We start from the raw sequence: 24,055 nt of genomic DNA on the forward strand, positions 1-24,055 counted from the left end.
ACGGTCAAAAATTTAAAATTTTCTCTTTACATTACTGTGAACTTTAAAAAAACGCCCGGATTAATTTAATATCTAAACCAGTTTTTTTAACAGAAAAATAAAAAAGCTTCGAGAAAATAGAATTGAGCGCAAAAGGAATTCCCAGCGACGTTAGGTTAAATTTAGCTCCTTCGCCTAATAAATAATTAAAACCTCCAGCAGGATAACAAAAAAACCAACTATTTTGACGGATTAACATATTTAGATCTTTCTGGTCATATTATCAAAGTCGACTTAACGCGCCCACGGACGCCTAGGTCAACACGAAGCGTTGACAGCGAAATTCGCAGCGTCAGGTGAACGCTGATAAAATTGTCATTCAGCCCGTCCCACCGCTTCGGCGTGCGTCTGTTTATTTTTATCCTGCAGTGACGCACACCGATCTACATAATAATGTGGGAAACCTTTCCCAATGACGCATATACGTAGTAATACAAAGACGAGCAGCGAGAGAAGATTTCCTCCCGCTGGCTAGGCTCTCTAGAGTCGATCGATAAAATGCAATGCAGCTACTGCGAATGACGATAACGAGGGAGAGGAGCGTATTAACAGCAGGAAAAACGCTGGCAGAAATAACAACGAACCAACGAAGTTATGGCATGAGTCATGCGGCGCAGCGTGCTCATGCACACTTTCCACGCAAACACGGCAAAGTGAGTTCTTGTATTTCACCTGTTGAGGGAGAGTCACCGGCTTTCCTCGCTTCAATGAAAGGTTTATTGCCACGCGAGACTTCATTCATTCGTGCATTCAGAAGTGAAAGTGTCATACAACAGGGACAAATTAAACTGTAATGAATAAGAGAAAAAATATAACTGACTCAAAAACACCAATTGTCAAATTTAAAATAAAGGATTTTTGTAGAAAATATTGTGTTCTTTTTCATATTTTACAACACTTAGGTTCATTAGGTTTGAATGAAAAAGGAAGGTTTAATTTGTGCTGATTGAGATTATTACTATTGCGCAAAAATACAAAACAATGCAACATGATGGAGCTTTGAAAATAACACACACACGATACGACCGTTTGATACGTATCAGGAAGCTTTTGAATGGAGCACAAAAATTACAAATTGCTCGTGCAGCTGTGTTAAGGCCACACTGATTGCAAGTTTAGAACCAACGTACGTACAAATGCGGTGCAATGATGATGTGGAATTCGGGATTGCCCATGGCGAGAAGAAAATCCCCTGCATGTGCGCGACATTTCTATTGTTTGCCTATTACTATATTATACTCACTTCTTGTTGCATGTTAGCTCATTCCAAACACGCTTAAATTAATCATGAAAATATCTATGTCACTTTTTAATTTAAAAAACGCTACCGCCTCTTTACCAATACGCACCATAGCATAATTTAATTGTCCGTGGACTTGTAGTGTAATAAGATTGAATGATTAAAAAAATTCATGGTCAAAAACAAAAGTGAAAGAAAAAAATAAGGCCGTGTTTTGATTCACCAATTTTAATTTTTAAAAAAGGCAACCTTTTTCTTAACTGATAATACATGTCGATGCACTTGAACGATCAAACATGAAAAATCATAAATAGATTTGAAATAAAAAGGGGTTGTTTTCATTCCTATGTGGTTAGTCTTTAGCATATACATAAAGTTTGATTTTTATCCCTGTAGGCAATATTGATCGCTGATTATGCACGTGGTTAAATGAGAAAATTCATAATATTATCTGGTAAAATCTAGTGCTTTAATTATTTTTATTTCTAACATTGGTTTCTATTGAATGTGAATGCCTTTCCTAGCATGTGCAAATAAATTCAGATTGATTTATTTAATTTTCAAAATTAAATTTTGATAGGACAATGCTGTCTGGAAAATGTGCTTTGCGGAAAAGTGAAGTAAAAAGAAAGCTTTTAATGGAATTTTTAATTTCATATGAATAATGGAAGTTATTATGCTGTATTTTTTGACAAGTTTTAAATATTTTGGTCATAAGTGAAAGTAAAAAAGGGAAAAATCGATCACTTCTAAAGGAAAGGTCAACAAGAATTTTTATATTTGCTTTGCTTGTGTGAAGTTGTTCAGGACATTAAGTCAGATTTAACACACCTTGCAGTGTGTACACGCAATAAAATAAAATAACAAAACATTTTCGGGCAGAAAGCGGCATGAAGTGGTGCACAAAAAGCCGTTCCACGCAGCCCGCCAAATAAACGAATTATATTCTTGACCCACATTCGGTGCGGCGGGCATCCTTTCCATAAAGCGCGCGCGCCAGAGCGAACCAGCAAGATCTGGTCCGGGTGGGGGTCGTCCACCCGGACTTCCGAAGTCTCTCGACAGGGCCAAGCGAGCCGAGCAAGCGGCTGCGGCAGGTGCGGGGGTGCTGCTCTCCGCGGGACACGGGAATCCCACGGCAGGACGTGAGGCCGCCAGCTACGAGGGAATTCCCTGCCTGCGAACGGCGCGGCTGTGGCGGGGAGGCTGCCGCGCCGAGAGATGGCCGCACTCCGTGGTCGTCGCCGGCAGACGAGAGCATGCTGGCTCTGCCGTCTGACGCCGCCGACCCGCTGGCCGGACTGTGCCGCGTGTGCGCCGCCGACGGCGAACCGGTCATCAGCATCTTTGACCACGACGCTGTCCAGCAGCAGCTGCAGCACAAAATCAGCGTGTGTCTCCGCATCCTTGTGAGTTCTCTCTACGCGCTCTTGCAAATTTATTAATTTTATTTATTAAAAAATTTTATTTATTAAAAAAAATTTAAAAAAATAAATAAGGGGGTTTTGTTTTCCGCTCTGGCTCTATAATCAATTAAAAAATTACAATTTTAGTCAAGGCAATAAAATGATTTTGCACAGAAAAAAACCCCTCCAGCGTTCAGGTTCTACAAAGTCTAACCCGTGCATATATCTTAAAAATTAATTGGTGTTCACTAAAATTTTATCTTTTGTTGGGTTCAAGCAATACAAGTCATAAGATTGCTACTGTTAGAAATATCTTCTTCTCTTGGGTAGAAATTCATATTTATTAAAATTGACATCTTCTTAACAAAATAAATCACCCTTATAAATTTAAAAACAAATAAATATTTGATGCCTGTTTTGTATATAAGAGCATGAATTTTACTCTCAGCATGTGCATAGTTTCACAAAATTAACTTCATATTTTAGTAGCGGTTCCCGCACTTTTCTAAGTTTTTTACAGCATCTGCTTTTGCCGAATATAATTGCTAGTACGCCAACTTGTGTTTTTGTGAGATGATTTTTTCTGCAAATACCAAACGTAGCTCCACTTAGTGGTATAAAAAAATTATTTGTCTTTGACGAAATAAAAATCTTGGACCACTAATTGAAATTAACTTGGCGGCAATGACAGCAGGGACCGTAAATAAGGAGGCTCTTAACTTTAATTAGGCGACATGTGCCTCTAATATATAAACAGAGTGTCACATTTGGCTTTTCCGTTGTTTAGCATATTTAAGTGAGTGATTCACTGGATGCGAAGACACCTGCTGCTAAAAATAGTTCGCTCGTCGCACTGACTAACATGCCCAATGCACATCCCGCGGTTTGGCATTCAACTGCCCTTTTTGGAAGCATATGGTTGCCTATTAAATATGACTCATGGTGATATCGGTTACAATAAAATAAAACGGATTTTAAAGTTACTCTTAACTCGTTATTTGACTAAAGGAATTTTGTAAGGTAATGCTCCCCAAACAAATAGAGTTAATTTAAACTTAGAATTAACTGCGACTCTTTAAATAAAACTAATTGAAAAAATTAATGAACTTCCAAAACATCAGTCATCATGTTCTCATTAGGCAGATTTCCTTCCGTGGGTTACGAGTCACACGCTACTGGAAAGCCCGAGGCCGTTATCACACCAATGGTTGCAAACAGCCAACACTCTTGTCAATCAAAACCCCGAAACGTCCGTTTTTGCCCGCAGGTCAACGAGACTGATCTCTTCCCGAACACGCTATGCGGACCTTGCGCCGCCAGACTGGATGTCAGCTATGAGCTGGTCCAGAGGTGCACCAGAGGCCAGCGAGAGCTACACAGAAGGCTGCAGGCAGCAGGCATCGCTGCCATGGTGAGTTCAACGATTGAAAAATTAAAAAATTAAAACAGATTAAATGTAATAGTTAGTTAATGCACCAGTTACACTTAGCTCTGGTTGATTATTTTAAACAATTGGGCATTTTGATGTTAACAGGCGCTAAATTCAACTAATAAAGACTGCGAGGATTCCGACTGCTCATCTCAAGGACCAACTTACACTACCTTGGAGTCAATGGAGCCAGATGGAACGGAAACAATGGACTGCGGTGCAAGGTACGAGCTTAACTAAAGTGACAGCTAAATCTGATTTTCCCATTAATTGCTTTAAAACGCCGGTGTCTTGGTGGTGGACAAGTATTAATAAACTCGAGAAGTTTTGACTTTATTCCCGTAATTTGCAGACGATGTTTTTAGTGCTGTTGTTTGATTCAAAAATAATTTGATAGCAAACTAGACACCACTTATTTTTCTGCTATAATACTACTTGCGGCATGCATAATTCATTGACCAACTGATTTTGACTATACATAATACAATTCTTTCAAGCAACAATCAACAAGTAAAACTGCCCAAAATTGCTATTCCAGACTTTTTTCAATCAACAATGGCCTAGAAAATATAAATAGCAACGCCTGAGGATTTTAATTCAACTAAAAATACTTTATCCAATTACTCTACTGTTTGCATCACAAGCATCAAAAGTTGAAAAATTGAAGAGAAAAATTAACTCGCACGTTAGCAGTACTTTACCTGCCAAAAGAGCCACTGCACATACAAGATAAATTCTCACTTAAATCCAGTTAAAATCCAAAATTTTGCTGGCTAAGCCGCACTCATAGTTTTATAAAATTCTATAAGATTCTACTTTATTTATCACAATTATAGTTTCAAATAATTAAAACTGATTTCGCCAACCAGAACGGTTATAAGTAACAATCGTTACTTTCTGTTGGCGGGCTAAACGCGCTGGTTGCGTACAAACCCATGCTTCTGGCAATGTCTGCCACCACTCCTCTCAATTTGCTCAGTCTCGGGATTTTATTTTTCTAATTATTATAAAATATACCGGCAGTAACGAAAGTTTCACCCAACTACAGCGCACTGAAATAAGACTTGACAACTTCAAAGGGTCGCCTAAAATTTAGTCACCCGCGGATTAAATTTAAATGAAAATTAAAATTTAATCCCATTTGACCAAAAGTGTGTAGGCCATTATGAGCTTTTTGGTCATGATAGCAAACAGAACGGGAAAATCTTAAACAAAATTTTACAATATTCTTGCTGAAGAACAATTTTCTTAAATTGTAAAATCGTCAGTTTAATTAAATTAACCCCTCATGGATTTTTCTTGAAGTTTAAAGCCTTTTTCTTAATGGGAGAAAATATATTGCATGGCATTATGCGACTTTGCCATTAAAATCAGGCCTACAGGGCCGAAACAGCCGCTGTACAGTATGAGAGCGTGTGACACTATTTTCTTTGACAAATTTTCAATTTTTAAGCCTTCCAATGTCTATTTGAATTTACTTAAATTTTCAGGCATTCAGCTTTAGGCCAGTAAAATTTTTCCGCTGAACGCTGATATAGGAAGGATTAGAGATTAAAATCAGTGTACTCACCGTCCGTTGCTGTTGCAGCTCTTCTTCAGGTTGGTCCAGCAACCTGGGACTGTTGGCGGATGCTGTGGAGCACCAGTCAAAGATGGAGGCGTCGCCGTCATCCAGTCAGCAGCTGCGGACCGCCAAGGAGCTGTGCTGCGAGTTCTGCAGCAAGGTGTTCCACCACATGGGCGACCTCAACAAGCACCGGCGCAAGCACACGGGCGAGCGGCCCTATCCGTGTCACGAGTGTGACCGGCGCTTCTCACACATCAGTAATCTGCTGAGACACTCAAAAATCCACTCGGGCGAACGGCCGTTCAAGTGTGACTCGTGCCAAAGAAGCTTCAACCGCAGCGACAAACTCATGAGCCACGTGGCTACCTGCTCTCGTCGCAAGTCAAACTGAACACTGAAATTTGAACAAGGCTTCTGGCGGGTGCTTGGCTGCGACTTTCCAATGGATTGATTTTTTAAACTCATAATTTGCACTTGCTGGTAAGAGCCGAGAGAAAACTCGATCAAATGCAGCAAACGGACTAAGTAGTATCGATTTTGTGTGAATAGATTTGTGTCTCGTGGATCAGAAAATATATTAATTTGCTCTGTGAGCAAATATTTCACGAACTTACATTTATTTAAATGATTTGGCGTAAGCTTTGGAATGTAAATGACTGCTTTAACATTTTATCTGATGATGTGAAAATTAATTAAAATTTGGTCTTCCGATTTAATTTATATATTTATGGTTCACAGTAACATTTCACTGAAGCTGTAAGAATAAACAAATTCCTCTTTAGATTTACTAAAAACTGGCACATGATCAGAACATGCACGTTTTAGGAATGTTTTTCAGGCTCACTTTGGACTCAGTTGGAGTGCTCTTCTGGCAGTAATTTGTAATCAGCATCTTCCTGAAGCGGCCTCTGCAGGGGGTGGGCAAGCAATTTAGCCATGCAGTCATGAAGCTTCGTTGGATTTCGGCCTACATTGAAAACGTAGGAGGTTGGCAGGCACAGCTCGGTGCAAAGGTCGTTGAATATGCTTTGGCAGGTGTCTTTGTTTATATCATTCAGCGGCTCATGGACGTAAATGAGATCAAAGAAGAAGTATGGCGACAACGACAAGGCTTTGGCTGAACCACAGTTTGTACCAAGAATGGGCCGGCAATTCGTCCTGTGGAAACATGAGCATTATTTTGTTTCCGAATTTCTCGCGGATAAAAAATACCTAGCATAGAGCATGATGACTCTGTAAATGTGGGAAGGAAGCTCAACGCTGACATCAGAAACGTGGGGCAAGGCAATAATGTCAACGATTTTATCAAACACACAGGACATGTCACATTCCGGCGGTTGTGGCATTGACTTCAAGGTGGCCATTGTGTTAGTGATATCAGAAGGTGTGTCAGTGAAGTGCGTGATCCACGAGGCCCCTTCGCGATGAAGCGCCATCAACGCATACTCATGTTTGGTATCAATGGTCATTTTGCAAAACAAGAACATCTGAACTATTCTTTTCAACATGTTCAATGTGGACAATTTGGTGCCATCTCCAAACCTTGAAAGAATTAAACAACGTGATGCATTTAAAATATATCCATAATCGTGACATTTACCTAAATGGGTCCGATCCATGCAAGTCTGCACAGAGATCAAGGCAGATTATGATCTTTTCTTGCACATTCATTCTAGGAAGGAGGATGTTAGAATTTTCCTGGATATTACTTTTCTTGTCAAGTTCTTCCTCTTCATTTTCTAGGTTTCCATAATTATTGCTCTCTGACATTGAAGTATCGTCACTGTCGTTAACAACCGACTGCTGGTCTGAGGCTTCACTTTTTCTTTCGTCCATCGTTATCTGAACAAAAATAACTCCGTTTTAAATATTTAACTTTCTCAATTTTCTGAATACAAAATGAAAACATGTTAACGATGAAATAATGATACCTTCATCATTAAAAATTACGCAATAAAAATTTGAGCGACTCCAAAAGTTGCAACAAAACGACAAAATATTTTGTTGATTTGTTTCTTATATTTATGGACAGAAAATAAAAATGTTACCACTGTATGTATATGTATTATGCCCAAGGTTGGCATATTTGCTTCTAACTTACAATTAGGTGCGAATAGGGGCTGAAACCCGAAACCCTATGTAACTTTTGTGCGAATAGAGGTTGGAGGTCCTGGCACAATGTGCGGACTTACATAATGTAACTGATTGTGTATTAACCAACATAAAAATACGATATGTACATACATACACACAAAATTATTATGCCGTTAATGTTTATCAATTCTTAAAAAATAAAAATGTACATTTATTTCCACGATCTTGAATTTCTTGAAGAATTAGCAACACTTCCTGGCCAAGTATGGTGCCGTGACAGTAGGCATACACCTTGATGCTAGAAACTGTGTTTTAGCCACTCTGTGATTGGCCTAAACAATGTATCATATTTTCTTATCAACCAATGCACTCCTCTGGCATTAAGAAATGTATTCCCGGTTAATTATAAAATGTTACCGCCTTAGTTAGTGAGATACGCGGTATAATCGGGCATAAGAATAGATTGCGGTAGGGAAACACAGATTTCAAGTAGCGATAAAATCACTCAATTTTCAAGTTTTGATGCTTTAAAACGGGTTCATTACCTTAATTGAAGAGAAAAGTTAACCATCATGAGCAAAAAAGATTTTCAAAATGACTCGTATCAGTCTTTCGTGGTTGCCGAAAAAGTGGCAATAAACCGGGAAAAAGTACCTTGGGAATAAGTTTTTATGCCACCCACTGGCCCTCCATCTAATGGAAAAGTCACGAACTCTGTGTCAAATCATCACCAGATGTTCAAGTGATGTTCCTTGATTATATTTAACTTGATCGGTGTCGCCTTTCTCAACTAAAATGGTAAAACGCCCTCTATTTGTTTCCCTGCAAGAACTGTTCGCCCACTGTCACGGCATATGTACATATTTCCCCAGCAAGCTTTCAAGCGCTACCTATTTAAGTAAAAGTTACCTGTTAACTGCTGCTTATTAACATAAACTCTATTCTGACTAAAAAGATAGAATTTTTAGTTCTGACTCAGTTACGTAGATATGTATGTATTTTAAATCCACTTGTTTATGTTTTCATGTTTTCCACCAAGTGAAGCAATTTTAGAAGAGAGCTAGGACATTTTTGCCTCTGACACCTGATTATTTTTATAAAAGTCAGCCTATTAAACAAGTAATCACATTTAATCAACTAGACAATTGTAATTATTAAATTAATACCACTTTACACAAAATTATCTTAATATAGTCGCAAGGTGCTAAAAATCTAGGCTGCCTCCGTTTCCAACTCCTCTCCACATATTTGCTTGTTATCAGAAAAACAAACGAGTAACGTGGTGCGCAGCGCGCACCGCTCCTTCCTTAAGTTGTTTGTGTTTTTACAACGAGCACGCATTTCATCCAGGACAAATTAGTTGAAAGCAGTTGTAAGTCAGCTTTCCTTGAAGAACTGAGGGTCCCAAATTGGTTTCGGCATAATGAATGCCCTCCAAGAATACGCGAGTAGTGATGAAGAAGGAGAATCCTCGAAAACTGAAGTGAAATCTACGCCGAAATCAAATGAGGAAGCTCTAGCTCACTTAAAACCGATTGACCCAGAAGGAGTGAAATTTTCACAGAAAAACAGTCTGCAAATTTGCGCTGCTCCTGATGTCATTCCTCAGGTAATATATTTCACTATACTTAATTTTATTGCGACGTTATGTAATTTTGCAAATTTAATAAACATAAAAGTTGTATGGAAAAGTCACAGTTTTCGCCGCCGAGTTACAGTTTTCGCCACCCCTACTTTTACATGGGGTTCTCATAAGAACTGGCAAGTTGTGTAACCCGGCAGAAACTGTAACTTTACCATATATGTAGCTATGCTTTGGCAATAGCATATTAGGCAAATACATAAATTTAATCATCTTACAATGAGAAATTGAGTATTATGAATGTGTTATTAATTTTTTGTATATTTCTATTACTGCTTCAGGGTACTCAGGGCGACACGATAAGACACATTGATGTAACAACCAAAGAAGTTGCTTACAATCCAAAGTTTGAAGAACTTTTCGCGCCTCAAGTTGGACCAGACAATCCATTCAAAAGTGACCTTCAAAAAGCAAACAAGAATATATTATCTGGCTTTGTGGAAGCAGCACATATGAGCGATTTCCAATTTGAAGCTCAACGACGGACGTTCCACACTTATGGTTTGTGGATGCAAATTAGGGAGATGTCATTAATATAACAGAAATCTACTGTCTGTAGGGTATGCACTAGATCCCACAGTAAGTGGGGATCCTGGCGATGGAAGATCATTCGTTGGAGCATCAGATTTGGCTGAGGAGAAAAGTGGTTTGACTACTTTTGAACCAGCGTCCAAGAGGCCTGGCGACAAAAGGAAAAGAGTGAGAAACGACCAACCAGAAGATATTGAAGGCTTCATTGGACCCTGGGGAGGTTTTGTGGACGAGGTCAAAGTTGCTAAACCTTCAGAGGTATGAATTTGGACTTGATTTTTAGCTCAAAATTATTTTATTTGGCATTCCAGGATGAGCAAGCTGAGCTTGAAGAATATTTGGCCAAGAAGCAGAAAAAGGGCAAACCTCAAGAGGACAAAACGTTCGAAGAGAAAGCTGTCATGCACAGTAAGAGAATCTGTTTCATTTGCTAACTATGCTAGCAAAATTGTTCTTGTTTTCAGTTTCCGATCCACTGGACTATCAAGGCAGGTCATTTCTGCATCCTCCGCACGATGTGGGGGTTAACCTTCGGTCTGACGCTCCGCCAAGTCGTTGCTTTTTACCCAAAACTCACATTCACACCTGGACGGGTCATACAAAAGGCATATCTGCCATCAGGTGGTTCCCAAAGACTGCTCATCTGCTGCTTTCAAGCAGTATGGACGGCAGAGTCAAGGTTGGTTTTGCTTTAATTTTTTTCTGACACACATGACTGAAATATGATTTTCATTCCCGCAGTTATGGGAAGTGTACAATGAGAGACGTTGCATCCAAACGTATTATGGACACAGGCAAGCTGTTCGCGACATTTGCTTCAACGCCTCAGGAACGGAATTCCTGTCAGCGGGTAGGTTGACAGTATAATTTCTGCAAAATCAGTTTTTACAATTTTATGGTATTGCAGGCTATGACAGATACATCAAACTATGGGATACTGAGACTGGCCGAGTCAAGAGGCGCTTCAGCAGTAGGAAGATTCCTTACTGCATCAAATTCCATCCCTTGAGGGAAAAGCAACATTTGTTTGTGGCTGGAACTTCAGACAAAAAGATCATTTGTGTATGTTGCATTTAGATACTCTTTTTTATTATGAGATACGATTATATTTTAGCCCTATAGAATCACTTGAAATCATTTTTTACTTTTGGTTTTGTCTGTGGCAGGTTTTAATGCCAGTGCCTATCTGAAATTTACCTCATGAAATTCTGATTCTCACGCTGAAATAGTTCATTCAATTTTAAATATCAATTTATTCAATTTAGGAAAAAAAACTAAAAATGAGAAATTTTCCCGGAACGTTCCCTAATTTAAGCTTTATTTTCAGTGGGATACTCGGTCCGGTGATGTCGTTCAAGAGTATGACCGGCATTTGGGAGCTGTTAATACTATCACCTTTGTGGACGACAACAGGAGGTTTGTCACTACCTCAGATGACAAGAGTCTGCGTGTTTGGGAATGGTAATTTCTTGTCAATGTAGCGAATGAACTGAGTTCTAAATTCACATTAAATCCGCAGGGACATTCCAGTAGACATGAAATACATCGCTGACCCGTCGATGCACTCGATGCCTGCCGTCTCAATGGCACCTAACCAGAAGTGGTTGGCGTGCCAGAGCATGGACAACAAGATTGTCATCTTCTCGGCCCTGAACAGATTCAAGATGAACAGGAAGAAAACGTTCACTGGCCACATGGTTGCTGGATATGCTTGCAGCCTAGACTTTTCGCCGGACATGAGGTAACAAATAATTGTTTTGGTGCATTATGTTGCAATTATATGCCTATATTCTTGCGTTACAGTTACTTGATATCTGGTGACGCTGACGGAAAATGCTACGTCTGGGACTGGAAAACAACCAAACTGTACAAAAAGTGGAAAGCTCATGATAATGTTTGCATCGCGTGCCTGTGGCATCCACATGAGCCAAGCAAGGTGGTGACTGCCGGCTGGGATGGGGTCATTAAGTACTGGGATTAAAAACTAGTTTCTAGTACATACTATAAGATGCCTATTTTTAATTTCAAATAAAAAAGTACTTGACTTACAGTGAATTTACTTCTTTCTGTCAACAAACCTTCAAATACAAATTAGGATTTGTGACATTTAAATCAAGGAATGACTCGGCTCTGCGCAGATTATCTGATAGTAATATTTTTAGGAAAATTGTTTAGCACGCAGCTGTTACGGCATCAGCTGTACTTCACCTTTAAAACCAAATTCATACCATATATTATGTAGTATTACCTATAGTAAAATTACCTACGTGCGTATTTCATTATCTTTTTAACTCATTTCTGGTTGAAAACGAATGTCAGATTTTTTTTTCAAAATTTTAACCCACCCAAAAAAACATTAATTTAATTTGAAATACATGCATGTATTGCTCATGCTATAAACAATTATAAGAATTACTAAATGTAACATCGATTTCAATGCTTATGCAACACGATAAGAATTACTGGCCTATCAAACCATATTTTAACTTTTAGATTCCATCCTGAGTGATAAGGCGTAGAGAGGTCGTAGATTCGTTGCATACTCTAAACTTAAAAATTAACAACCTACTGCGAAACTCAACGTTAATCATCAAAATTCAGCAGCATCGGTTACAAGTGTCTCTGTGCGTCAATCAATGCAAAAAATAAAATGACGAGCGCGTGTCATGTTAAAAATCAATAACGCGTCCAACCGGCACAAGTACTATACGCGGCGAGTCTCTGGTTGTCTTGTGGCGCAGGCGCCTACTACCTCGTAAGCTGAACTCCACTCCGTAACTACAGCGGGTGTTTTCGCGACTGCATGATTGCACCCTAAAAATGGCCGGAATACGGCCTGAGGCTAGCCTTGGCTATGCGTACCACATGCCCACGGCAGGTTTGTGTCTCAGGGTGCGCAGTGCCCTGTCCCAGTTCAGCGACCTGTTCAGCGAGTTCAACAAATACATCGCTCCTGCGTATCACCACGACCGCTGTGAAAGGTGAGCTCACAAAGACCACGACTTTTTGAATAATTTTGGATCTGTTTAACCCTTTAGTCCGCAAAACCCTTTAATATTTTCAAACGATTTTTTTTAATTTCATTCAAATTTAATCTTCCTTTCGTTAATCCAGTAAAATTCGCATGAAAAGGGTAGGGCCGAATCTCTTACGCATTGTTATGTTATGGTTCTAGATCCGTGCAGATGCGACTCTACACGATGCACAAGAGGGAGTTCGTCATGGTTTTCGTCGCGTTTTTCGCAATATTTGGCCTTGGCGTGTTTATCGGAATTGCAGGTATTTCCAATTTTTCAATTAAAATGAGCAAACGTTTTTCTGACAAAAAGCAAACCATTTATTGGAATAAAAACCCCTGCACAAACCAAAGTTAGGCAACTGGCATGACGCTCATGCGAAGCAAAATGCATAATCAAAGAAGCACAGGGGATTGCCATTTTTTATGTTACCCTTGATTGCTGATTCAATAATTAACGGAAATGTCTATTAATGATAAAAGGTCCTCCAATAACGCACACGACCGTCCAGCGATCGGGCCAACTTCTCCCTAAAGTCAACAACAGTGACATAAGCAGAGGACCCTTTGTGATGCGCACACCTGCCCTCACCACGTACTGTCAGCAGCTGTGGGTCATTGCCAAAATGAAAACCGCAAACAAAGACGGTATAACAACATATATATTTTATTTCCAATTTTGTTCAATGCCGACTCAATATATCAGACGAGACCTACGACAAGCGCTTTCACATGAGTGTCACAATAGAAGGGATCACTGCTGATCACAAGCCGTTGACCGTTCTCCGAGAAGATCAAGCGCACAATAGGTCGGAATAGAGATACTTAGAAAAGATAAAATGCACAAAGTTTTTATACTTTTAGAACAAGACACGTTCATTGCCAGCGAGAGGAGTGTGACGATTTCATAGTTTTACATCTCGGATTCCTTGACTACACGCATTACATTTTGACAGTCCACCTATACGGACTCGAAAGTTTTCATCAAAGATACAACATCAAGGAAGTCCTCTTTTACGTAACAACATTTCAAAAATACCAGTTGATTTAAATTTAAAATTAAATAATTCTAATTTCTAGTTCAAAACATACAACCCTGACTTTACACAATTGGAATTGTGGTTCAGAATAATCTTTCTTTTGATGACATTCGTAACAGCCGTAAGTTTGTTTAAGTGCACACGTCGATATATTGTAAATCTTTTTAAAACAATTATGTGTCTAGTGTTGGTTTGCCCACGCTCTTCGGAAGTACACAGTTTACGACTGGTCGATTGAGCAGAAATGGATGTCAGTGTTACTTCCTCTCCTCCTCCTTTACAACGGTATGGCACGAAAATATTAGGTATTGAAGTTACAATTGAGGACGTGTTTACAGATCCGATATTTCCAATGACATTTTTGTTCAACTCGTCCGTTCCTGGGGCACTGGACGCTATTTTTCAAGCTACCTTCCTTTGTGCCTTACTTTTATTCTGGCTGTGCATTTACCACGGATTGAGACAGGTACACGTAGAATATTTGAGTTTAATTTTCAACTCTGACTTGGCGATTTACTTGATCAATTTAGAACGAAAGAAACATTCTGACTTTCTACCTGCCAAAAGTATTGATAGTTGGTATGTTATGGCTGTCTGCTGTAGTCATGGCTATTTGGCAAAAATACAATGAGCTGCAGGACCCCACATACAGCTACAAGATCGACACTGATAACTTCTATGTAAGAATTATTGAGCCCTTAAAATTACCATAATATGCAAAATGTTAAATCCATGCAGAATTTCAAGATATTCTTCTTTGTTGTTGGAGGATTATACCTGGTTTACCTCTTCTTCTTGATTTTACGAGCGTACACAGATCTCAGAGCAATGCCGTTTTTTGGTAAAATTATTTTGTACAGTTTCACGCGTTTCCTAATGGCAATTTGTTCCTTTTTCCAGATATGCGATTGAAGTTTTTGACGCTGCTCATGCTAATTGTGCTGAGTCTGAGCATCATGATTACTGTCCTCCGTTTTGGAGTCGGAATATTGGAAGATAACTTTGTAGCTGAACTCTCAACAACCTACAAAAATTCGGCCGAGTTCATGTCTTTTTATGGACTGCTAAACTTTTATCTTTACACGATGGCCTATGTGTACGCTCCTTCAGAAAATAACATATTCGGTAAAAAATTAATTATACGCGTTGAGCGAGATTTGATTAATATCTCTCAATTAGAAACCAGTATTACGAAAGACAACCCTGCTTTCTCCATGATCAATGACAGCGACGAAGATGTAGTGTACGGGTCTGACGAGGAATGCAGGCAGCCTCTTACAAGAAGCCATGACGACGATAGTGACTGAATAAACCGAACATCGTCGTCCCCGTGAAAGGCGTTACGTTATTAATCAATGTGATATATGTCATTTTTATGTGCTGATTATATGGAAAATTGACAGATGCGCATTTGTCCAAAACACCCTTGCGTAGATTTATTTTCAACATTGAAATATCAGGATTTTTATAAAAATACATCACCCGGATATAATAACAAGTGAATAGATTTGAATTTGTTATTTAACAACACGCATAGAGGTCTGAGCCAGCAGTCTATTTTCCCCGATTAATTTTTGCGTTGTATTGGATTTGAGCAGATAAAGGCTCAACTTAATTAACAGCTACCATGGCTTATTAAAATTAGAGCAGCTCAGACTTCATATTATGAGGCAAGGTTGAACTAAAATTTCAAGAACTTCAAATATTGTTGTGAAACATAGTAACATGTACTCATGCAATTCCACTAAGAATGTTGAAACGGATTGGTAACTTTGTGATGTTAAAGCCACTGACTGAAATTTGTTTTTCCATTGAATCACATCATCATCTTTTGACACAACCGAGTTTGAACTAACAATTATCAACACACATTGCTAGTCAAATGCTAGAATTTTTGGTTTCCAGCTGAAACATAATTGTTATCATAACCACTGTCTGTGTGTTCTGGATGAGATCATTGCATAATCTCGAAACTATCATAATTATTGTAAGAGAATGATGTATATTATTTAAATTTAGGTGTTAAAAACGTGAATAAAATAATCGACACAGGCGAGAGTAGCCTGGTTATGGATACAAATTTCTGAAAATTTCTTTTTAGAAATGTCTAATATCCTACTCACTAAAACTGCAAGAAGGTTTAATCCATGTCGGCGTAAGCTTCAGCCTCTTTCCGAGCTTCCTCGTCGGAATAAGCGTAGTTGAAGGTGACGTCCGGTGATGGCGGCTCCTCCTCCAGTGTCATGTCATTGCTCGCGGCCATGGATATGCCTAATATGGCAGAGGTGCTCCTGCGTGAAAAAATTAATTTCCAGCGGCCACAGTGCTTTAAATAACTTACGTGCTTGGTTGTGAAGTGAAAATCTCGTCAAATATTGCTGTCGAGTTTTCCACTTCTATTTCCGTCAGTATTCGGCCAAGACCATCAACCAGCATGTCAACATCGCGCATCGTGATACAAAAAGGTGGCATGAAGACCAGTATATTATTCATGTTGCCTTCATTTGCAACAATAATATTGCTATCCTTAAGCCTAAAGTGGAGAACAAAAGGTTTAGTCAAGCATGCATTGTGAAATTAAAATGCTACTCTATTACCTGTAGCTTATTTTCTCAGCTAATGATGAATCAGGTTTCCTGGACTCTTTGCTTAATACTATTTCGATCCCTATTATTAGGCCCATTTTTCGTATAGCTCCTGGTAGAAAAATCGTTAGAGTCCGACAGTAATTAATGACAATCTTCAAGAAAAAATTTACCTATGAATTGAAACTTGCTTTCATATTGAACAAGCTTTCGGTACAGGTACTCCATGCTTTGTAATCCGCTCCGCACTAACTCCTCCTCGTCAAGCACCTTGAGAACAGCGTGTCCAATCGCTACAGCAACCGATTCGCAGCGATACTATTATCAACCAAGAGGTTATTGATCAGGTTTTACCAAAATAAAACATTGTACCTGCTTCGCCCAGTTGGGCAGTGTGTCAGCAATCTGCCGCGACGTGATGACAACTGACAGAGGGTAGCCGTTCCCTATGGCTTTTCCGAGGGTTAGGATGTCTGGCACTGCACCTTGAGTTTGGAAACCCCAAAACTGAGTGCCGCAGCGTCCCATTCCCAGCTGAATTTCATCCGCTATGACGAGCCCTCCTAGACTCTTGATATAACTACAGTTGGAAAATTAAATAAAGGAGAATCAGAATATCCGACTTGTTATACCTATAGATATTAGCCAGGTAACCAGCAGGTGGAATGATCATTCCTTGGACCATGAAAATAGGCTCTGACAAGAAGCATGCGATCTGGAAATTAAATTTGTGAGCATATTAGAATTCTAGCTAAATTTCCCTACTTCTCCTCCTTGAGCGATGCCTCTTTGTATCACGTCTTTCGCATCTTCGAAATACTTTTGTGCAGCGTAAATGTCTTGTATGTACTTTCCTCGGTAGGTGTCTGGCAATGGCACAACAGTGACCCAGTTTGGCTTGCCTGACGCACATGACATTAAGTTAGGGATATTTTGGTTAGGTGTTTAAAATAGCCAACCAGTTGGGAGTCTCCTGAACGACTTAGGACACATCTCGGTCAACAGTTCACTGGACCCGTGAAAGGAATTCTCCATAACAACCACGGCTTTTCGATTGGTATAATTCCTGGCCAGCTGCACTGCCAAATCATTGGCTTCAGATCTGCATAGTGTGAAGTAATTTATTTTGTCAACTTAAAGCAAAACCCAGATTCGTTCCGCAATTTTTTGCTGCAAACGTATTCACTTTTTAAATATTTACAGGGAGCACCCAGTCCAAAATTTTCATTCTAGCATTTTTTAGCAACGCGGACTGGACATTTAAAAAAAACTTGCAAAGCCAATTATAAAATATATACATTTAACGCAAGATAATTGCAAATTGTTTTTAATTTACGACGAATTAATTTTTCTAAGGTATGTTTGCAATTGTTGATGAGGACAAACTCAATTTCTAACGTTTGGCGCTAAAAATTGCACTGCAGAGCGAAACGATTCCAGGGTTCCCTTGTTAACTAATTTGAATCTGGTGTCCTACCCGGAATTTGTAAACAGACAAACTTCAAAATTGGGCGGGAGGGTTTTGAGAAGTGCTTTGACGTAAGACTCGTGCTGGGAAAAGTCTTGAATGGCACCCATAGTTTGCATCATCGAACGGCCTGCAGCCACAACACAGGGATGACAGTGACCGACTGTAGTGTTTTACAAAGTAACGTTAATTATTTCCAGTTTCTTTTCTGCAGGGTCACGAACTCACCACTGGAGAGTCTTGTGGCGCAGTCCAAATATTTTGTTCCCATCGAATCAATCAAGTAGACTCCCTCTGAGCTCATTATTTTCAAAGGACTTTGATTGTAGTGCAACTGGCATGATTCACTGTAAAATAGGTATTCAGAGATTCTGTCTCATGTTATTATTTGCAGAGATAATTAACTGAAGGACGCATTAAAACCGATAATTTCAATTTAGTGAGCCAAATGTATTCGTTTTTAACATATTCACTTAGGTTCTTTAGTGATTTAAAATGGTTATTATCCTTTGTTATTGACAGGATTTAGATCTTGCTTAAATAACAAACATTCTTCCTCATAAATTGGCTGTGGCTCTAACCCCACGGTGTGAACGTGTGTCATTAAATATTTAAGGGCTATTATAAATTACGCTTAACAAAAAGTTTGTTCTGCTTTCGATTTTCCTTTCAAAAACTGCTGTTCATATAAATCTGGAGGTGCTAATTAATGAAATATGACTATCAATGTTTATACAGAAGCTAATGCAAAATTGGAATTTTTGATAAAAAAAATAGGCTTATGGCCGCTCATCAATATGATTGGGTGGAGACATTAAATTTAATATACATAATATGTATATATTATATAATTTATGTATCATAATTATAAATTTATGTAACATTATTATAATTTATGCAAGAAATTGCGGGATTAACTTTTCCAAAAGGGGGGTGTGTTGTAGTCGTTGTAATAATAAAAACAACTGTATGGTGTGTGTTGTACAAAAGTATTGATTGAAGTCGATTGAAATACACTTTTTAAGCTATGTTCTCGTGAGAATCGGAAATTTGTTGTCACTTATGCAATCTTAAATTTCTTACGCTATGTAACTCCGTCTGAGCTGGTAAGTCTCTTCCATCTGTAGAGAATCAACAGACTTCGCACTCTCTTCATTCTTACCCTCCATTGGGGCAGTTGTACAAAGTAAAGACACAAGACAAGAACTAGGCGTAAAAACAAATAATGCAGGTACTTGAGACAGTCGATTGTAAAGACAAAAACACAGGTTGGTCAGATTGTCAAAGGTCGGAGGGGCGCGGAGGAGAGATTCAGCTGAAAGTTGCGAGTCCTGGCACTGACGACAATCGACAACCAACAAATCAGCAGAAATAGGCACGTAACGAGGGGCGGGGCGCATTTGTCACGTGGTATGCGTGTAGTAAACACACGACCTGCATGCATACTACTGACTGCGGACTGCCCATTGCCGAGATCTCCGTCGTGATTATAATATTATGTGGATGTGAAGAAGACGGCAGACAGACCTTGGCAGGAAGACCTGCCTCGACGACAAGGCCTCCCACATGTGGGCGCCAAGGTGCCGCTGCCTCAATTCGTATGGTTTGTTTTGTTGCTTTTACTTCCTCAGATAGGTGTGGGTATAAATAAGAACACGCATGAAAGAAAATTCTTTTTCACGCTCCGCTCCTTTTATTGCTATAATGTTTTCAAATCACGGGAAGACGAAGGAAATCGGTCAACAATATTGTACAATGGCCGTAAAATCAGACAAAATAATTATATATGTATTTATTTGATAAATCCAAACATCGTGCTTTTTAGCAACTTTCAAACGCAAAATTAAATTTTGAAGAGCCACTTAAGAAAGAGCACCCCGCTGTAGTGATGCAGGCTATAGGAACAGAAAACGATCGTCTGGTCTTGGAGCTTTATTATAATGTCCTAGCAGAATCTTCACGTTGTTAACCATAGTAAAGTTAGAAAAGGGTCAAGCTAGTGCTCCAGAAAATGCTCAACGTGAGGTTGAATATGTCACATGCTTACAATGAGTTTTGATACTTGCTGACGTTTTACACATGGTTGAGAGACAAGTAGTATTATTTTATGCAAAGATTGGTGGCAATTGGTGCGGTTGAAGATTTAAAGTGCCATTGGCACAAATCGGTTGAGCAGAACAAAATACAACGGATTTAATGCGTTCGGTTTCTCAAGGCGTCTGTCTTCATTGTTTCTTAAAATATTTAATTGGCGGGTCCGAGTCGAGACATACACTCATTTTGAAGCTGCTTCACCGCATTTTTGACCCGGAGCCTCGCTGAACAACAAAATGCAGCTTTTAAATTTCCAGTTGGAATTGCTCTTGGCCTTCGTCACCACCAGCGGTGACTTCTGAAAAAATAAATCACAATGAATTAGTCATACGTGTGAATCAGAAGAGGAAATGGTGACGTGAAATTTAAAATTCTGGAAAAACGTAAAACAAGGAAAAACCGGAAAAGTCGGCCACTCATGATTTAACACGTGGTCACCAGACAACATTATATTTTTTTAATCATACTGATATGACTCATATTTTAGCTCACCTTTCTTAGCAAGACTGCACAATGGGGACTTTGGTAAAACCTGGTCAGGTGCACCTCTGGTGATGCCAGGAATGGAAGGGAGGTTCTTTGGCGGGGTTCTTGCCAGAGGCGAGTTCCTCATTTGCAGCAAAAACGATCTGTCATACACGATCCTGGTTCCTGGAATTAAATCATAATATATTAATATAGCTCAGTCTATTATGTTCACTCTAGTATTTGTTTTGAAACGTTTTTTATTGGGTGGTAGTGGCTTCGCCCAGAGAACATGAAGTAAACACATTTCCATTATGTTGGAGAATTTACACCCCTTTAGGCGATAAATCTATTCTCGTCCTCCTTTTGTTTGTTATTACTCTGGCGTTGTGTTTCAGAAAAACAATTATTCACTTGTGCAGAAATTTTCTGTATAAAATTTTTTAATGTCAAACAAAACAGATGTTTTGAACTCGCAACACAAAGTAATGGATTGAGACGACCTATAGAAAATATTTGAATGATGATTTGGTGAGTAATTTGAGGATTTTTTCCAAATTAAATTTATCATTGGAAGTAAAAGAGTGCAGCAAACAAGTAATTTGTTTGTTTGTTGAAAAACGTCTGGGTGAAAACTATATAAAATGTTTACTAACAATAATAAGGAAAGCTTACATTCATGGCATATTTCTGCAGCTTAATCAGCATGAGAAAAATTATTTTCTATTTCAAACCAATTGATTTGCGTTTTTATTATAGAAGGCATTCTTCTAAGACGCCACGCTCGTTCGCACTATAATACCACATGTGTGGCTTGCCACAAATTAACTGCAGCAATATCTCGCGAGCACAATCTCAAAAAAGCGTCGTCGCGAGACCAGCGACTGAATGTAAGATAAAAATAATATATATGCCGAACAGCCTCCCAGACTCCAAACGCGGCCGCAAGTCAAACAAACAAACAAACAGAAATCGTGTGTTCCCGAATGATCCCAAGGGAATAACGGAGCGGCCCGGGCGCTAAGGGTGCTTGACAATCGGCTCCAGCCCCACCCCACCCCGTGTTTGTAAACACAGCCCCTGAAAATGGCTCGCCGAGGTCACATGATCGCGTCCATTTTGCTCTTTAAATGCTCGCTTGACAACAACCCTGGAGCGGGGTTCACGCGGGCCCTGGGGGCATCACGAGACTCACCTCCAGGGGTAGTCGAATAAAGGGTGCCTCCGGGGGTGGTCGAGTAATCCATGGGCAATTGGGTCGCATCGTTGATGACCACATGCCTCGATGGGATCGACTGGCTCTGGGTGGCCTGCCTTGCGATAGGGGACGCAGACATTCTTTCGGCAGAACCTGGGGGTGGCAGCCGGGGGCGGGACTCGAGGGTCTCTTGAGATCACAGCTTCACAACAGTGCACGTGCCGAATGCCGACTCAACTGGCGACTAGCGACTTCGAACGCAGTTCACGGTGCTCACTTCGAAATACCTCAATGGCCTTTGGTGTTGCGGTGGGGTCTCTGCTCGCTTTCGGTTTCATTCTGCAAACGTCGTACCGGTACGCTCGCCAAATCTACCGGTTTTTGTTTAATTTGCGCCGCTGATAAATTCATACAAATTTAACTTCTATTTTAAATATTTTAAATATGATCAAAAATTAGATCCAACAAGATTAGTAAAATAAAAATTTATCTTTGTTCGCTTAAAATCCACTTTCAATTTTGCTAAAATATCGGTCTAATTCGTCCTCCTTTTTCAATCGTAGTAAAAGCCTCTACGCAGTTTTGTCCCTCCACTCTCTCGTACCCCTCAATCCCCTACACGCCAGGACGGAGGAGCTAATTAAATTCACTTTTCAAAAACTTTATTTCCATTCAGAAAATAAATTTAAACGTGGCTCAATCTGCACTAATAAAATAGTAATCCAATCTCCAGCTCCACAAAGGTGGTCAGCAAAAACTTAAAATTACTCTGATGAAAAGACGAATTCCGTCTCTCGATTTTTTGTGGTGCCGGGCAAACTGCGGCATTCTCCTGCGGCGCCGGTTGTGCTAACTGCGTAGTAATCCGGAGTGGGGCGAAAAAAAGCGAAATTTTTGCCAGCTTATTAGCATTGTTGTGCGCACCAAAAAGCGTTTTCGCTGTCGTCCAAGGCTCCACAAGTCCAAAGCTTGAGAGTTTGACGATATCCATACGCCCTCACTTGCTCCAACGACAATATATGCGCGGACTAAACTATTATACACGCAGACACACCGGCCGGCAGTATGTAAATGATTTTAACAGCTCGGGCAATAATTGCTATATTCCAGCATTAAAATGATTAAATTTTTAAGTGGTAGGCAAGGTGGCCAAGGTGACACACTGGGAAAATAAAAATTTCATTGTAAGATTTATTTTTATTGAAGTACAATGAAGTTCTTTCAGCTCTGAAGAAAAATTGACATCAGACAAAAGTTGCAGTACAACGCTTTGCGCGACAGTTCGGTGCTGAATTCGAATAAGGTCAATACTCGAAGAAAATCTGACTGGAAGCATTCATTATCTGGCTGTGAAATGTGAAACGACGAGATTATAAATCCAAATTCCGCGCACAGCAACGAACAAACGTCTCGCAGCCTTGCATAATACTCCTGCTGCTCGCATGTTTTGTCGCGTGATTAAAGAAATCCCGAGAAAAAAGCCAATCTGGATTATCTGGACCGTCGTTGCAAGATAAAGATTTTCATGGGATGAATCAATATTATTTTTTTATCAGTACGGCTGCTACGCATTTTTGTTAAAAAACAAGCTGGCTGGCTGAGCGACGACCCAGTAATTAAAACGAAACGCAGTTGCGAGTGCGTGCGCGGCAGGTGCACTTAAAATATGCCAAAAAAAAAACAAGGTGGCGCCACGTTCCCTGCCGGTAATTTGTTGCATTGCAGCACTTCTCCTCTATATTACTGTAATATACCATCCAAAATTGGATGCTGTTTATTCCAGATAACCGAATGTGGCTGTTTTTTTTGCGTCGGAAAGTTAGAAACTCTCTTCACTTTACCATTCTCAAGGTCAAAGCTTAATAATTAACTGACCGATTATTTCGTCTCTTTTGAAGCGCAACTAACTGACGGTAAAATTTTTATAAAAATGATAAAGAAGTAACACCAGGAAGTCGAAATTCCAGGTGCTGCTGACGCACGATCAGGAATAAAACGAGTTGCGGGCGCGAAAGGCCACGTGTCGTGTCTACACTGAGTCTGCGGCCGGCTGTGACACGCTCATATTTATTTATCAAATTTTATCCGGAATCGGGTGTGTTCGTGTTCGAAGAGTGCGCATAGCAACCCGCGTGCATTTAATATGAAGGTGGCGGCGTGTGGTGTGTTCTGTTCACTCGCTGCTTGCTCTCTCGCTCCTCGTTCTGAGTGAGTAGGACGAGCCTTTTATTCGGCCTTGGT

General features: G+C 39.7%; 6 protein-coding genes across 9 annotated transcripts; 3 read left to right on the forward strand and 3 right to left on the reverse strand.

The window, feature by feature from the left end:
- Nucleotides 1-422: 422 nt before the first annotated feature.
- On the forward strand, nt 423-6,141 carry LOC135948256 (zinc finger protein 479-like). 3 transcript variants are annotated; one of them, XM_065497459.1, is made up of 5 exons: nt 2,562-2,688; nt 3,825-3,892; nt 3,953-4,096; nt 4,220-4,338; nt 5,703-6,141. In XM_065497459.1, exons 2-5 carry the CDS (start codon nt 3,890-3,892, stop codon nt 6,070-6,072), a joined length of 636 nt encoding a protein of 211 aa, XP_065353531.1. In that variant the 5' UTR covers nt 2,562-2,688; nt 3,825-3,889; the 3' UTR covers nt 6,073-6,141. The 3 variants fall into 3 exon arrangements, with proteins under 3 accessions (XP_065353530.1, XP_065353529.1, XP_065353531.1); XM_065497458.1 differs by lacking the exons at nt 2,562-2,688; nt 3,825-3,892 and adding an exon at nt 423-692; XM_065497457.1 differs by lacking the exon at nt 3,825-3,892 and having other exon boundaries at nt 2,309-2,688.
- Nucleotides 6,142-6,386: 245 nt separating this feature from the next.
- On the reverse strand, nt 6,387-8,805 carry LOC135948254 (BRISC and BRCA1-A complex member 1-like). The gene is made up of 4 exons (XM_065497456.1): nt 8,685-8,805; nt 7,282-7,523; nt 6,894-7,223; nt 6,387-6,839 (listed from the first exon to the last, which is right to left on the reverse strand). Exons 2-4 carry the CDS (start codon nt 7,515-7,517, stop codon nt 6,533-6,535), a joined length of 873 nt encoding a protein of 290 aa, XP_065353528.1. The 5' UTR covers nt 7,518-7,523; nt 8,685-8,805; the 3' UTR covers nt 6,387-6,532.
- A 279-nt stretch (nt 8,806-9,084) lies between these two features.
- Nucleotides 9,085-12,003, forward strand: LOC135948247 (pre-mRNA-processing factor 17). The gene is made up of 10 exons (XM_065497442.1): nt 9,085-9,384; nt 9,699-9,918; nt 9,977-10,206; nt 10,260-10,356; nt 10,413-10,627; nt 10,690-10,798; nt 10,856-11,010; nt 11,276-11,409; nt 11,468-11,689; nt 11,752-12,003. The coding sequence occupies exons 1-10, from the start codon at nt 9,199-9,201 to the stop codon at nt 11,927-11,929; spliced, it is 1,746 nt and encodes a 581-aa protein (XP_065353514.1). The 5' UTR covers nt 9,085-9,198; the 3' UTR covers nt 11,930-12,003.
- Nucleotides 12,004-12,664: 661 nt separating this feature from the next.
- LOC135948248 (transmembrane protein 181) lies at nt 12,665-16,084 on the forward strand. 2 transcript variants are annotated; one of them, XM_065497444.1, is made up of 12 exons: nt 12,666-12,929; nt 13,124-13,227; nt 13,448-13,612; nt 13,671-13,773; nt 13,829-13,982; nt 14,045-14,125; nt 14,190-14,289; nt 14,343-14,470; nt 14,535-14,684; nt 14,743-14,845; nt 14,905-15,129; nt 15,184-16,084. In XM_065497444.1, the coding sequence occupies exons 1-12, from the start codon at nt 12,769-12,771 to the stop codon at nt 15,309-15,311; spliced, it is 1,602 nt and encodes a 533-aa protein (XP_065353516.1). In that variant the 5' UTR covers nt 12,666-12,768; the 3' UTR covers nt 15,312-16,084. The 2 variants fall into 2 exon arrangements, with proteins under 2 accessions (XP_065353515.1, XP_065353516.1); XM_065497443.1 differs by having other exon boundaries at nt 12,665-12,929; nt 14,905-16,084.
- LOC135948246 (5-phosphohydroxy-L-lysine phospho-lyase-like) lies at nt 13,609-19,397 on the reverse strand. The gene is made up of 11 exons (XM_065497441.1): nt 19,141-19,397; nt 18,286-18,404; nt 18,067-18,220; nt 17,549-17,691; nt 17,355-17,491; nt 17,222-17,304; nt 16,962-17,169; nt 16,763-16,907; nt 16,602-16,701; nt 16,346-16,537; nt 13,609-16,295 (listed from the first exon to the last, which is right to left on the reverse strand). The coding sequence occupies exons 1-11, from the start codon at nt 19,224-19,226 to the stop codon at nt 16,145-16,147; spliced, it is 1,518 nt and encodes a 505-aa protein (XP_065353513.1). The 5' UTR covers nt 19,227-19,397; the 3' UTR covers nt 13,609-16,144.
- Nucleotides 19,398-19,727: 330 nt separating this feature from the next.
- Thor (thor) lies at nt 19,728-22,133 on the reverse strand. Its single transcript, XM_065497464.1, has 3 exons — nt 21,812-22,133; nt 20,644-20,802; nt 19,728-20,449 (listed from the first exon to the last, which is right to left on the reverse strand). The coding sequence occupies exons 1-3, from the start codon at nt 21,951-21,953 to the stop codon at nt 20,397-20,399; spliced, it is 354 nt and encodes a 117-aa protein (XP_065353536.1). The 5' UTR covers nt 21,954-22,133; the 3' UTR covers nt 19,728-20,396.
- Nucleotides 22,134-24,055: the final 1,922 nt, after the last annotated feature.

Source organism: Cloeon dipterum, chromosome 1 (genome assembly GCF_949628265.1).
Source record: "Cloeon dipterum chromosome 1, ieCloDipt1.1, whole genome shotgun sequence".
Classification (NCBI taxonomy): Eukaryota; Metazoa; Arthropoda; class Insecta; order Ephemeroptera; family Baetidae; genus Cloeon; species Cloeon dipterum.